We start from the raw sequence: 14139 nt of genomic DNA, 5'->3' as shown, positions 1-14139 counted from the left end.
ACATAGAACTTGAGGCATGATGATGTTGATGTCGCACATGGTTGTCAAGTGAACATATGGTGACTGAGTGTGTAACTAGTGGCCATACGTAACTCCATTTCTGGACATCAATAGCTGCATCTAACAGTCTGCCTATCTGTAATCTGCTGAAGTACTGTGTTTCTCTAAATCTTTTACGCTGTGGTAGTTCTTATAGTTCTCCTGTCCCTTGTTCCACTCCATCGTGAGGACTTGTCTCTTACCCTGTCCAACTGTTTAAAGGCTCTCTTCAGTATAGGGTAGAACTCTGTCAGACTCCGATGGCCCTCCTCTGCGTCAGGTAGCTGTAGAACCCTATGAGAGAGAGGAGGAGGAGGAGGAGGAGGAGGAGGAGGAGGAGGAGGAGGAGGAGGAGGAGGAGGAGGAGGAGGAGAGAGAGAGATTGGGAAAGATGGCGAGAGAGGACAGTCGATAGTGAGTGAAAGGTGTATTGGAAGTCCAGAACCAGATGTCATGAAATAGAGATATATAATAGAATATCCTAAAGTAGTATGGAATATGTACCTTGTATAGAATTCAGATCAGGGAGTGGTAGTGAGAGATAACTGACCTCTCTGTTTGAGGAGTGGTGTAGTCCTCCTCTGTGACTGGACCCTGAAACTGACCCAGGAACTGTTTCCATTTGACAGGCCCTGTTGCTCTCACCCCAAAACTACAGCATGCGCACATACCACACAAACAAACAAACACACAACAAATGCAAAGCAAATGTCGGAAAGCAAAACAAAATGTCAGAAAGCAGTGAAGGAAACAAAGGAAGAGGAAGTGCTCCCCTGCTAGACTCAGGCACCGCTCCTGGGGGATGGGGAGTGGGAATTTGAAATAATCTCTCGTGGACAAACTACGTAAACACAATCGAGCGTCTGACAAAATATTTTTCTGGGTTAACCAAGATAAAACGGGAAAGTGTTGTGAGCTGCTGATAAGAGTCACCAGCAGGGAATTGGTAACAGAAAGAGAGCATAGTAGTCAAGTTAACCGTGTCACTGTGTTCACTTTCCTACCGGCAGGTCAGGCTCTGGAAGGTGCTGAGGCTCATGGGAAACAGGAAGCTGCTGAGGACGGCCCTCAGGTCTTCCTGTGACACCAGTCCAGATTGGGTGACATCAAACGCTTGCAGTGCTCTCCACACTAGGGTACAGCTCACACACAACTAACAGAGAAACACACACACATTACGTTGGGGAGTAGACACACAACACTAAGGACAGGAAGCGAGTCAACGCTGTGGTTGCTGTGGGGCTCACCCCCATATGATGTGCAGTACTACACTGCTGCTGCCTTCCCACAAATTAGTAATGATTAACACACTAACTCAGGAGCAGATTTTTCTGGGCAAACATTTTAATGAGAAGTGTTCCCTCTGTCGCGACGCATACTAGCACGCCACTTAGAGCCAATTTCCTCTCTCTGTCTCATCTAAGAGGATAACGCACGGAACAGGGCCAGATGGTGACATACAAACAAGAATAAAACACACACAACTATGCACACATACACAAGCAGGAGCGTACAAACACATGCATGCACGCACACAAAAACGCAAACACACACACTGTCGTAGCTTAAACCAATCTGGAAAGATGGTATCCTCCCAATCATATCATGTGATGCTTTCACTTTTCAACAGTGACCTTGATAAGGTCATTGTGCAGTTGGCCAATTGTTTAGCTAGTGGATAATCTCTGTTATGCTATTTTCTCCACTGAGTTGGCCACAATACTTTATCATGGTGCCGTCAATGTTGATTATTCTACCTTTTCCAGGAAGAGCGTCTGCAGCTCATCTTGAGTCAGGCCTTGGATCTCCTGTGTATCTCCTGTTGCATTCTGGGACAAGGCTCTGTTCCTCAGTTTTGTCTTGTCTGGAGGACTAATTTCTTGCCAGCCCAACACTGTAAAACAAACGATGTCATAAGTCATAGCCAAGACAGATTAAAGTGTTCGGCTGTAAGCTTAATGGTTGAAACTCTGTGTATATTTGTCTGCGGGTCTGTGTGTCTCTAAACAGCTATTTGAGTGCCTTATGAACTGATTGTAGTCATTTGAGTTATCACGCCCTCCTATCATACAGTAAGACCCCTACGTTACCTAGCTTTGGAGGCTCCGGGACAAGCTTCCTGCACTTGTTAGATTCCAGGCCCAGCTTCTCCAGGAACACTTTGTAGGACATGGTTGCCATGTTGTTAGGGCTGTGGTGGGTCCACAGTCTGCAGTGGAGAGGAGATCAAATCATAGTCTGTTTTATTGGGTAAGTAAACCGAAGATCAGAAAAGGAAATGAGAGATAGAGGGGCAACACTGTGAGATATGTGCTGAAAATAAACAGAGCGAGAGAGAGAGAGGGTGAGGAAAAGATGGAGAGAGAGATAGAGAGTGGGACAGAGAGAAAGTGAGAGGAAGATATAGAAAAAAGGAGAGACAGTGAGACTAAGTGAGAGAGAGCTTCCTGAGTACTGAAACCAATTAAAGCCATGTTAAATGAACCTGTCACACAGAATCCTCTAGAGCCACATCACTAAAAGTTGGGCGACGTTTCTGGAGTGGATTTGACTGCAGGGCCCAAAGTTTTAAAAGTCAATTAGCTCTCTCTCAATGAGAAGACAAAGGACTGACCACAAAGTTAGCATTAGTTATCATGTCCATTCCAAAAGATCACTTCTGACCGTAGGGAGTACTGTGTGTGCATGCTTGTATGTACTGGACCCTCTCTCCCACCTCTGGTAGTCTCTCTGTGATAAGGGGAAGCAGTAGTTATCCAGTATCCGGCGCAGCTCGTGTTGCTGGATCTGTCCGTCTCGGTTGTAGTCGAACAGACGAAAGGCCCGGATTACATTCTTCAGGTTGCTCCCAATCTGCAGAGTTTCAAAACCAAGAAAACAACTCAGAAGTGTCTGTGTGAACTCCTAAACTCTGTCTGAAGCTCTCTGACTTTCATCTGCACAAGCAGTGGTATTGACGCCTCTGATTCTGAAGCCTTGATCTGTTGATGCAGAGCAGAGTTTGTTCTGTTCCCCAAAGCACTGTGTTGGGGTGAGAGGGGAGGGTGTAAACACAAGTACTGCAGACTTCTGAGAGACAGAGACGGAGCAGAGGGGAAGGGGAGGGATGTTAGAGGGATGAAGGCTGAGTCAGAGAGATAGGTAGGTTTGGGTTTGGAGGCTAGATACAGACTGATTTAAGTCAGACTTATGTCAGACTTATTTTGTGATTGTTAATGGGGGGTAGTTGGAGTGCTATTTTGGGGTAAATGGTTTCATGAGGGGTTAGGGTAGATAGCTGGGTTTGAGTTTGGGGTCCTTCTAGAGGGGTTACATTTGTGTTTGTAGGTAGTTGTAGGTTACAGGCGGTAAGTGGTAACATTTGTGGGTGATAAGTACAGTATGCTGTACATCTATAGGTTGACTAGCCATAAAGTAAACGGTGATGGGTTAGCTATGGGGAGTGTCCTTTAGAGCCACTGTGTGATCACTCCTTCCTCCATCTTTCCTCGTTCTCCTCCACACTTCAGCTCATAGCTCGGGGTGCCACGGCAACCAAGGAAGAACAGGAACAGATAGATACTAAATATACCCCGTTGACTCTTGGGTAATCAGAGTTTTCTGTCGCCCAAAGAGTTCTCTGTCTAATTGCACTCTGATTAGCAGCGCTACCAAACGTCTCCCTGAAAGACAAGCAGGGGAGCCTCCCTCTCCCCAATGGGCTAACACACTGACATTGTCTATACGGCAATGTGTTGCACATAATACTGTCCTTCCAAATGGATAGACTGAAAACAAGCTGATAGAACACCCTCAGGGTCGTATTCATTAGGCACCAAAAGGAAGAAAATGGACTGAAATAAGGAGGGACGACCTGAACATGTTTCGTTGCGAAACATTTTTAAAACGTTTTCCATTGGATTCCATAACGAACACCACCCAAGTCACCTTATCTGACCTAAAATGTTAGCATCATATAGTAAGTACCCTTAAGCGTCTCATCATTTTGAGTATCATAATGAACAATACTGATTCAAGACCCGATTCCAAAGTCGTTTGAGTCCGCCTTTTGATTCTTTGCTCTCTGTTGTTAACTTCCGAAAAATCTCCCACTGTTTGTAGAATCTAACAACTTCGACAACTATGAAAGCTTTCAGACAAGCATATCAATTACCTCTTGCATTAGGACCAGCTTTCATTCTCTTCTGCTGGAGTCAGGGGAAAGGAAACGCTAGCTACACAGTGGTGTCGTGTTTAAAAAAAGATCAAATGAAAGGGAATTTATTAAAGACAGATATAAATATGATCCCCCCCCATCTCTCCATCCCCTCTCCCAAACGAAGATGATTCTGTGCTAATTAGAAATGTGTTAAAATCACAAAGGAGAAAGAGAGAGGAGAGCTTACACTATTAATGAGCAGAGACATGGGTATATCATCATCCAATCTCCAGTGCTATCTCTCTATCGCTATCTCTCTATCTCCTCTCTCTGTACACTACGGGCTACGGCTACTCCCCCTCTCCTCTCTCCGTTTATCTGTCTTTGTTTCTTCCTTTTCTGTTCCCTCTCTTCCTTGCTCGCTCTCGCTAACTTTCTGCTTTCTCTTTCTCCCTGCTTTTCTGTCTCTCTTTCTCTTGCTCCTTCTCTCTGTGTCCCTTCCTCTCTCTGTCTTTCTCACCTCCCTTGCTTCCATTATTTTCGTGTCCTCTCTCTCCCATCCCTCTATCTCCACATCCTCTGTCTAACTCTCCCTCCATCCCCTTCCCCCACTTCCATCCCATCCTCTCCCTCCCTCCCTCGCTCTCTCATCCCTTCCTCCCTAGTCTCCCATCCCTGTCCCAGCCAGTGCCAGTTCACCATTAGGCAGCTGTGTTTCAGGTTGGCATGGCTCGGGGCCTGGCATGGTGCCACAGTGAGCGCCCCTCGCCACCCGCCCGCCCGGCCGGCCCTGCGCTCGTTAATTAACGAAAGCTCTGTTGTTTTTGTTTACCAGCCTGTTATATGTTAATCCATCTTTGTGTGTGTGTGTGTGTGTGTGTGTGTGTGTGTGTGTGTGTGTGTGTGTGTGTGTGTGTGTGTGTGTGTGTGTGTGTGTGTGTGTGTGTGTGTGTGTGTGTGTGTGTGTGTGTGTGTGTGTGTGTGTGTGTGTGTGTGTGTGTGTGTGTGAGCTGGTTAGAATGAGATGGATAACACAGCCACAGATCTAGTCACTCAAAGGGGCATTTGGGGATGGGTTACAGACTCTGACTGGCTACATATCGTCTCTCTGTCTGTCTGTCTCTCGATCTCTCACTCTTGCTCTATCTCTCTCTCCTTGTCTCTGTTTCTCGCTCTTTCTCCCTTTTTTCTCAATTCCCTTTTCTTACTTTGTCTCTCCTCTGGTTATAGTATATTTTTATACATAAAAAGTATGAATATGTATTCACTCACTACTGTGAGTCACTCTGGATAAGAAAGTCTGCTAAATGACTAAAGCAAATGTATATTTCTCTATCTCAAACTGACAAAGCCAGGGAAGCCACAGTAACATGTCATTATTTACAGTGTCATAGGGTCAATTGTGTGGAGATGTGTGAGTCGAGGTCGGACTCTGAAAATGTCTTGTAAACAGTGTGTAACGACAGGCCTAAATAGTGTTCCCACTCCTCTTTCTGTCAACCAGAACTCCTCCACGCGCAATCTAACCTTTCCCGTCACCGTGCATTATGGGTAGGAGACAAGCAGAGGGACGCGGGTGGCTCTCTGAAGAGAGGGATGAAAGAGGAGACGGAGGGAGAGAGTCAGAAAGGAATGAAGGGAGGTGGATCACAAATAGAAGTTAAGAAGAGAAATCACAGTGACGCAGAGAGGGAGAGAGAGGGAGCAAGGGAGAGGGGTGAGAGATGGGAACGGGAGAGAGGGAGGAACATAAAGAGAAGAAAAGAGAGAGAGAGAGTAGATCAGAGAGAAGAGTGCTGCTGCCTTTATGTGTGTCTGTCAGTTAAGGGGGTAATTCTTCTCTGGTCAGAGCATGTCGGTAGAGGTGGGGGTACGGAGGGGGATGGAGAGGTACGGAGGGGGATAGAGGGGGATTAGGGAAAGTAGAGAAACTGAAACTCAAAGCATACACCTCTAGTCAAGGTGACATAGCTACACCTATTTTAGACGCATTTGAAGTTAAGCATGAGGGAAATTGGACTTACAACATTATTATTGATTGAATGAGAGGAAGGGAATGAATGAGAAGTTCGGGAACAGCGAAACACATAGAGAGCCCACTTAGATCAACAGCGAGATAAACACAGCGAGAGAACCCAATGACCCCAGAAAGCGAGAGTGTTCCTCATTCAACGGTTCTTGGATGGTTACTCCAGAGGTGAGCTAATGTTCTCCCTCTGCACTTCTCCAAGGAGGTGAAGGTGGGAGGTATCAGAGGAGGGAGGTAAGAGGGGGACTGCGGTCTACATGGAATATTGATAAGTGAGGCGCATGTGCAGGGTAAACAGCTGTGACTGGTACTTCATCATATGTGTGTGTGTATCACTCATTACCAGCCACAGCTGTTACTCTGAGACTCACCATGCTCTGCAGAGACGACTCATCAGAGAGTGACCGGAGACACACCCACTGTCATATATACACACACTCATATACGCACGCAAGCACACGCATGCACACACACATACTCACTCATATACACACTCACACACTCATAAACACACACACACATACATACACACACATACACACACACGTGTGACTGACCTGAGCTGTGATGTATACTCTTAGAAACCTAAAAGGGTTCTTCGGCTGTCCCTTGACAAACCCTTGTTGGTTCCAGGTAGAACCCTTTTGATTCAGGTCTCTCCAGAGATGTTCGATAAAGTCTGGCCACTGGCTGGGCGACTCAAGGACATTCAGAGACTTGTCTCGAAGCCACTCCTGTGTTGTCTTGACTGTGTAACCCCAGTCTGAGGTCATGAGCACTCTGGAGCAGGTTTTCATCAAGGATCTTTCTGTACTTTGCTCTGTTCATCTTTACCTCGATCCTGACTAATCTCCCAGTCCCTACCGCTGAAAAACATCCCCACAGCATGATGCTGCCACCACCATGCTTCACTGTAGGGATGGTGCCAGGTTTCCTCCAGAAGTGACGCTTGTCATTCAGACCAAAGAGTACAATCTAGGTTTCATCAGACCAGAGAATCTTGTTTCTCATGGTCTGAGAGTCTTTAGGTGTCTTCTGGCAATCTCCAAGTGGGATGTCATGTGCCTTTTACTGAGGAGTGGCTTCCATCTGGCCACTCTACCATAAAGGCCTGATTGGTGGAGTGCTGCAGAGATGGTTTTACTTCTGGAAGGTTCTCCCATCTCCACAGAGGAACTATCAGAGTGACCATTGGGTTCTTGGTCACCTCCCTGACCAAGGCCCATCTCCCCCGATTGCTCAGTTTGGCCGGGTGGCCAGCTCTAAGAAGAGTCTTGGTGGTTCCAAACTTCTGTAATTTAAGAATGATCGGGGCCACTGTGTTCTTGGGGATCTTCAATGCTGCAGACATTTTCTGGTACCCTTCCCCAGATCTGTACCTCGACACAATCCTGTCTCGGAACTCTACGGACAATTCCTTCAACCTCATGGCTTTGTTTTTGCTCTGACAAGCACTGCCAACTGTGGGACCTTACATAGACAGGTGTGTGCCTTCCAAATCATGTCCGATCAATTGAATGTACCACAGGTGGACACCATTCAAGTTGTAGAAACATCTCAAGGATAATCAAAGGAAACAGGATGCAGCTGTGCTCAAGGGTCTGAATACTTATGTAAATAAGGTATTTCTGTTTTTTTATTTTTTATACATTTGCAAAGATTTTTTAAAAAGCAGTTTTCGCTTCGTTATGGGGTATTGTGTGTAGATTGCTGAGATCTTTTATTTAATCAATTTTAGAATAAGGCTGTAACGTAACAAAATGTGGAAATAGTAAAGGGGTCTGAATACTTTCTGACGGCACTGTACATTACTACATTACCCACTGCACAGCAGCCTGTCGTACAGCCCAACAGAACAAAACTGTGACAACCCCAACCTCTGAGGGCTTCATCTAACCACTGATTCTATTTAGTACAATCCTCTATTTCACATCACAATAAACAACCTAGTTAATATCTGGAACATATGCACTGCAAAATGCAAATACAGATGGTTGCGTTATACGCTGAACCAAAATATAAACGCCACATGCAACAATTTCTACGATTTTACTGAGTTACTGTTCATATAAGGAAATCAGTCAATTGAAATAAATTAATTTGGCCCTACTCTATGGATTTCACATGCCTAGGAATACAGATATGCATCTGTTCATATACCTTTAAAAAAGGTAGAGGCGTGGATTAGAAAACCAGTCAATATCTGGTGTGACCACCATTTGCCTCATGTAGCGAGACACATCTCCTTTACATAGAGTTGATCAGGCTGTTGATTGTGGCCTGTGGAATGTTGTGCCCTTCCTCTTCAATGCTTATGCAAAGTTGCTGGATATTCACGGGAACTGGAACACACTGTCGTACACGTCGATCCAGAGCATCCCAAACATGCTCAATGGGTGACATGTCTGGTGAATATGCAGGCCATGGAAGAACTGGGACATTTTCAGCTTCCAGGAATTGTGTACAGATCCTTACAACATGGGGCCGTACATTATCATGCTGAAACATGAGGTGATGCGGTGGATGAATATCACGACAATGGGCCTCAAGATCTCGTCACCGTATCTCTGTGCATTTAAATTGCCATCTATAAAATGCAATTGTGTTCATTGTCCATAGCTTATCCCTGCCCATACCATAACTCCACCACCACCATGGGGCACTCTGTACACAACGTTGAGATCAGCAAACAGCTCGCCCATACGATGCCATACACGTGGTCTGCGGTTGTAAGGCCGGTTAGACGTGCTGTCAAAATCGCTAAAACGGCTTATGGTAGAGAAATTATCATCCCATTTTCTGGTAACAGCTCTGGTGGACATTCCTACAGTCAGCATGCTAATTGCACGCTTACTCAACACTTGTTGCATTGTGTTGTGTGACAAGACTGCATGTTTTAGTGTCGCCTTTTATTGTCCCCAGCACAAGGTGCACCTATGTACTGATCATCCTGTTTAATCAGGAACCCTTCAGGGGGTTCTTTTATTTAATCTCGTGAATCATTGGACCAACACATGTTCCGTATATATTTGTGTTTAGTGTAGTATGCCTCCTATGTGTGCTGTACATTCTTCTGGATACATTATTATATTGACATTATTATGTTGACATGACAAAAACATCTCCATCTCAATTTCACAGGTGAATCACTTCACCGCCCACATAGACATGTCATTTTGTCATGTTTGTCACCTCCCTTTTATATAGAGTGGTATCTATCTTCTCCAGGCTTGTGTTGAAACAACAAAGTGTGCAATAGTGTCTTTATGTGTGTGTGTGTGTGTGTGTGTGTGTGTGTGTGTGTGTGTGTGTGTGTGTGTGTGTGTGTGTGTGTGTGTGTGTGTGTGTGTGTGTGTGTGTGTGTGTGTGTGTGTGTGTGTGTGTGTGTGTGTGTGTGTGTGTGTGTGTGTGTGTGTGTGTGTGTGTGTCATCGAGACCTTGTGTTTGAGGCGTTGCTGTATCTCAGTCAGGGTCATACCCCTCTGGTCTGGTCCAGAGACACACCTGAAAGACAGACATACAGACAAACAGAGAGAGAGAGAGAGGTCAACCTGCTGAACCAAACCAACCATAGGGTCATGTAACACAGATAGTATTTTCACCTATGCGCGTTACATTGTAAGGGTATGCCCACCTGTGGTAGCTGTCTGGTCTCTGTGCTGTAGAGGAGGCTGTAGAGCTGTAGGGTCGCTGTGCTGTAGAGGAGGCTGTAGAGCTGTAGGGTCTCTGTGATGTAGAGTTGTAGGGTCTCTGTGCTGTAGAGCTGTAGGGTCTCTGTGCTGTAGAGCTGTAGGGTCTCTGTGCTGTAGAGCTGTAGGGTCTCTGTGCTGTAGAGTTGTAGGGTCTCTGTGCTGTAGAGCTGTAGGGTCTCTGTGCTGTAGAGCTGTAGGGTCTCTGTACTGTAGAGCTGTAGGGTCTCTGTGCTGTAGAGCTGTAGGGTCTCTGTGCTGTAGTCACCCTGCTGTACCTCCTGAGAAAGTCCATGTAGTCCACCGTTACACTGTCTCTCTTAGACACCTACAGGAGACCAACAAATCCAGACTGTTTACTCAGCGTATCTGGATCACTGGTAGAGAATGGACAAGGATGGCGATGGTGATAAGGAGGATGATAATGATCACATTCATCATAAGCATAATAATAATGCTGAAATTTAAATCTATTTTTTTCCCTAAAACTTCTGAGCAATTCCAGACTTTTGCCCACAACAACCAAAGTGAAGAGTAATGACATCTCCATGGCGTCAGACAGTAAGAGCAGGGTTCTGCCTGTGTAGCGTCAGGTGGGTTGAGCTGTAATTCTGGGGCTGGATGGTTGGGGAATAGGTGGTGTTCAGAACGGGTCACACCTGGGGAATCAGCACACTGCTTTTATCCTGGCACCAGCAGTGGAACAGTATCTCTCTTAAGTAAGCCACACACACACACACACACGCACACGCACACAGATGGATAAGGGAGATACGCACGCAAGCACACACACTCACACACACATGGATAGGTAGATATATACACACACCTATTCTGGTGGCTCATAATCAAAGTCTAGTCTCTGACACCCTGCCCTACATCCTCCCACGGTGTAATCCAGTGCTTCTGCTCCCTACAGAGCTCTATGGCATTGAGTCTTATTATAGATGTCACACTGTCTAATTATCACTGCTATCAGCAGGCACCGAGCGGAACGCCTAGCTAGAACCACAGGAGTACTGCACCGCTCTGCATGCTCTATATACCTGGGAATGGGGCTGGTAAGACTGCTGTGTACAGTCATGGCCAAAAGTTTTGCGAATGACACAAATATTAATTTTCACCAAGTCTGCTGCCTCCGTTTGTATGATGGCAATTTGCATATACTCCAGAATGTTATGAAGAGTGATCAGATGAATTGCAAGTCATTGCAAAGTCCCTCTTTGCCATGCAAATTAACCGAATCCCCCCAAAAACCATTTCCACTGCATTTCAGCCCTGCCACAAAAGGACCAGCTGACATCATGTCAGTGATTCTCTTGTTAACACATGTGTGAGTGTTGACAAGGACAAGGCTGGAGATCACTCTGTCATGCTAACTGAGTTTGAATAACAGACTGGAAGATTCAAAAGGAGGGTGGTGCTTGGAATCATTGTTCTTTCTCTGTAAATCATGGTTACCTGCAAGGAAACACGTGCCGTCATCATTGCTTTGCACAAAAAGGGCTTCACAGGCAAGGATATGGCTGCCAGTAAGATTGCACATAAATCAAACATTTATCGGATCATCAAGAACTTCAAGGAGAGCGGTTCAATTGTTGTGAAGAAGGCTTCAGGGTGCCCAAGAAAGTTGATTCAGCATCCAGAAACAGTTTGGTGACGAACAATGCCTTTTCCAGCATGATGGAGCACTCTGCCATAAGGCAAAAGTGATAACTAAGTGGCTAGAGGGCACAAAACATTTATATTTTGGGTCCATGGCCAGGAAACTCCCCAGACCTTAATCCCATTGAGAACTTTCCGGTCAATCCTCAAGAGGTGTGTGGACAAACAAAACCCCACATATCTAACAAACTCAAACCATTGATTATGCAAGAATGGTCTGCCTTCAGTCAGGATGTGCCCCAGAAGTTAATTGACAGCATGCCAGGGCAGATTGCAGAGGTTTTGAAAAATAATTGTCAATAAAAGCCTTTTACACTTATGAAATGCTTGTAATTATACTTCATTACTCCATAGTAACATCTGACAAAAATATCTAAAGACACTGAAGCAGCAAACTTTGTGGAAATGAATATTTGTGTCATTCTCAAAGTGTAGATATAGTGTTCTAGTGTGAAGGTCAGACCCAGGTCATTATGTTATAGTGAATGTTCAGTGGAGTAGAGGTAGGCAGTATAGAGTAGTGGGTGGCACCTTCACCCTTCAGACATGACAGACTCCCTCTGTTTCTTTCTCTCTCTTTCTGTCTGTCTTAGACTCTGTCCATCATCCGCCTCCGTCTTCCCCTCCACTCCCTCTCTGTCCACCTCTTGTTTGTCTTTCTGTCAGTCTGTCTTATTTCTCTTTCCCTCCCTTCCTCCCTCTCTAACTCTGCTCTAGGACTTCCCTGTAATTATTGGAGCAAGTGTTTTTTTTAACATGTAAGGCAACCACCGCCTGCTAAATAATTGATCACGATTTTAAAAAAAAAAAAAAATCATTTAGACGCACCGAGCTCTCAATCGCTTCTCTGAAAGTGTTTGAGAAACAGATGAGACAAAAAGGCAAGGGAAGAGAAAGAGGAGGGAGACAGAGAAGGGAAAAAAAGCCGCTTGTGGCATCTCCCTCCCTCAAGCACAAAGCGACTTCCACATCAAAATGTCACCAGCACAACAGCTGCTGCTCCTGCGATATGGTCCTTTAAAGTAAACTTTCGACAACTCCCCTCGAAAAACACCGTCTTTTTAATGAATAAGGAACAGAAAGACTGAGAGAGGGGGAGGAGGAGGAGGAGGTGGGAGGGAGGGAGGAGCACAAAGTGCTGATATTATGGGTGGAAATCTGTGGGAAAGACAGGCAGTCAAACTGTCAGGCGTGAGCGCTGAGACGGAACAAAGAGGAACAGTGGAGACAATTACATTGGCGCTTAGGAGTGATGAGAGGCATCGCACAGCAACACACCACGGATGGAGGGAGAAGGGATACACCGTATACATGATAAACAACTGTGCTGTAGGTGTATATCCCTACCCATAACACCACTCTGGTACTGATCAATGATAAACAGGTGTGAATGAAGAACAAACAGTGAGAGGGATAGGAACACAAAATGTAAACGCGCGAACAGCTACACTACGTCACTAAATATCGATCAATGTTCCCACTGCTTTCATAAACAGTGCAAGGGAATGATCAATTTGATCAATGAGTAATGTGGCCATTGCTATTACTACTGTCAGTGATGCATCAAGAGAGTCACATTTCCTTAAGTGGTCCTCATGTACTGAACAAAAATATAAACGCAACATGCAACAATTTCATTGTATTTACTGAGTTACAGTTCATATGAGGAAATCAGTTGAATTGAAATCAATTAATTATGGATTTCACATGACTGGGAACACAGATATGCATCTGTTGGTCACAGGTACCTTAAAAAAAAGGGCCTCACAATTCGTCAGGGTATTGTTGTGTATTCAAATTGGCATCGATAAAATGCAATTGTGTTCTTTGACTATAGCATATGCCTGCTCATACCATAGTCCCACCGCCACCATGAGGCACTTTGTTCACAACGTTGACATTAGCAAACCGCTCGCCCACACAATGCCATACATGTCTGTTGTTATGAGGCCGGTTGGACATACTGCCAAATTCTCTAGAATGACGTTGGAGGCGGCTTATGGTAGAGAAATTAACTTTTAATTATCTGGCAACAGCTCTGGTGGACATTCCTGCAGTCAAGATGCCAATTGCACACTCCCTCAAAACTTGAGACATCTGTGGCATTGTGTTGTGCGACAAAACTGCACATTTTAGAGTGGGCTTTTATTGTCCCCAGCACAAGGTTCACCTGTGTAATGATCATGCTGTTTAATCAGCTTCTTGATATGCCAAACCTGTCAGGTGGATGGATGGCAAAGGAGAAGTGCTCATTAACAGGGATTTAAACAGATGATGTGCAAAACATTTGAGAGAAATAAGGTTTTTGTTTGTATTAAAAATGCATGGGATCTTTTATTTCAACTCATGAAACAGGGGAAACACTTTACATGTTGCATTTATACTTTTGTTCCGTGTAGTTCTGAAAACAGAAAAGGGCAGTGACACCCAAACCAAACATCTGTGCACAGCACTTGTTATAAAAAAACTGAGAACTCCAAGACTATGTAGTAAGGCTTAGTGGGAAACGGTTGAAATCATTTCAGATACGGAAATGGTGTCCCCTCTCCATGAGCCATAAAACCCTTTTTTTAACAGTA

The 14139-nt window shown here is 45.0% G+C and overlaps 1 protein-coding gene across 1 annotated transcript in view; it reads right to left on the bottom strand.

Annotated features, from left to right (window-relative positions):
* The window catches only part of efcab6 (EF-hand calcium binding domain 6), a 31508-nt gene that overhangs the window by 15180 nt on the left and 2189 nt on the right, over positions 1-14139 (bottom strand). The window contains exons 4-11 of the mRNA XM_046299151.1: positions 9841-10223; positions 9644-9710; positions 2756-2892; positions 2130-2248; positions 1797-1933; positions 1044-1192; positions 590-691; positions 243-333 (exon numbers count right to left, since the gene is read on the bottom strand). Of these exons, the coding sequence (XP_046155107.1) occupies positions 243-333; positions 590-691; positions 1044-1192; positions 1797-1933; positions 2130-2248; positions 2756-2892; positions 9644-9710; positions 9841-10223 (1185 nt within the window). The remainder of the gene's footprint in view (positions 1-242; positions 334-589; positions 692-1043; positions 1193-1796; positions 1934-2129; positions 2249-2755; positions 2893-9643; positions 9711-9840; positions 10224-14139) is intronic.

The sequence above is a fragment of the Oncorhynchus gorbuscha genome, linkage group LG14, assembly GCF_021184085.1.
Source record: "Oncorhynchus gorbuscha isolate QuinsamMale2020 ecotype Even-year linkage group LG14, OgorEven_v1.0, whole genome shotgun sequence".
In the NCBI taxonomy this organism is placed as follows: Eukaryota; Metazoa; Chordata; class Actinopteri; order Salmoniformes; family Salmonidae; genus Oncorhynchus; species Oncorhynchus gorbuscha.
Note: the sequence above shows the minus strand (reverse complement) of the source record. Positions and strands in the feature narration are given on the sequence as shown.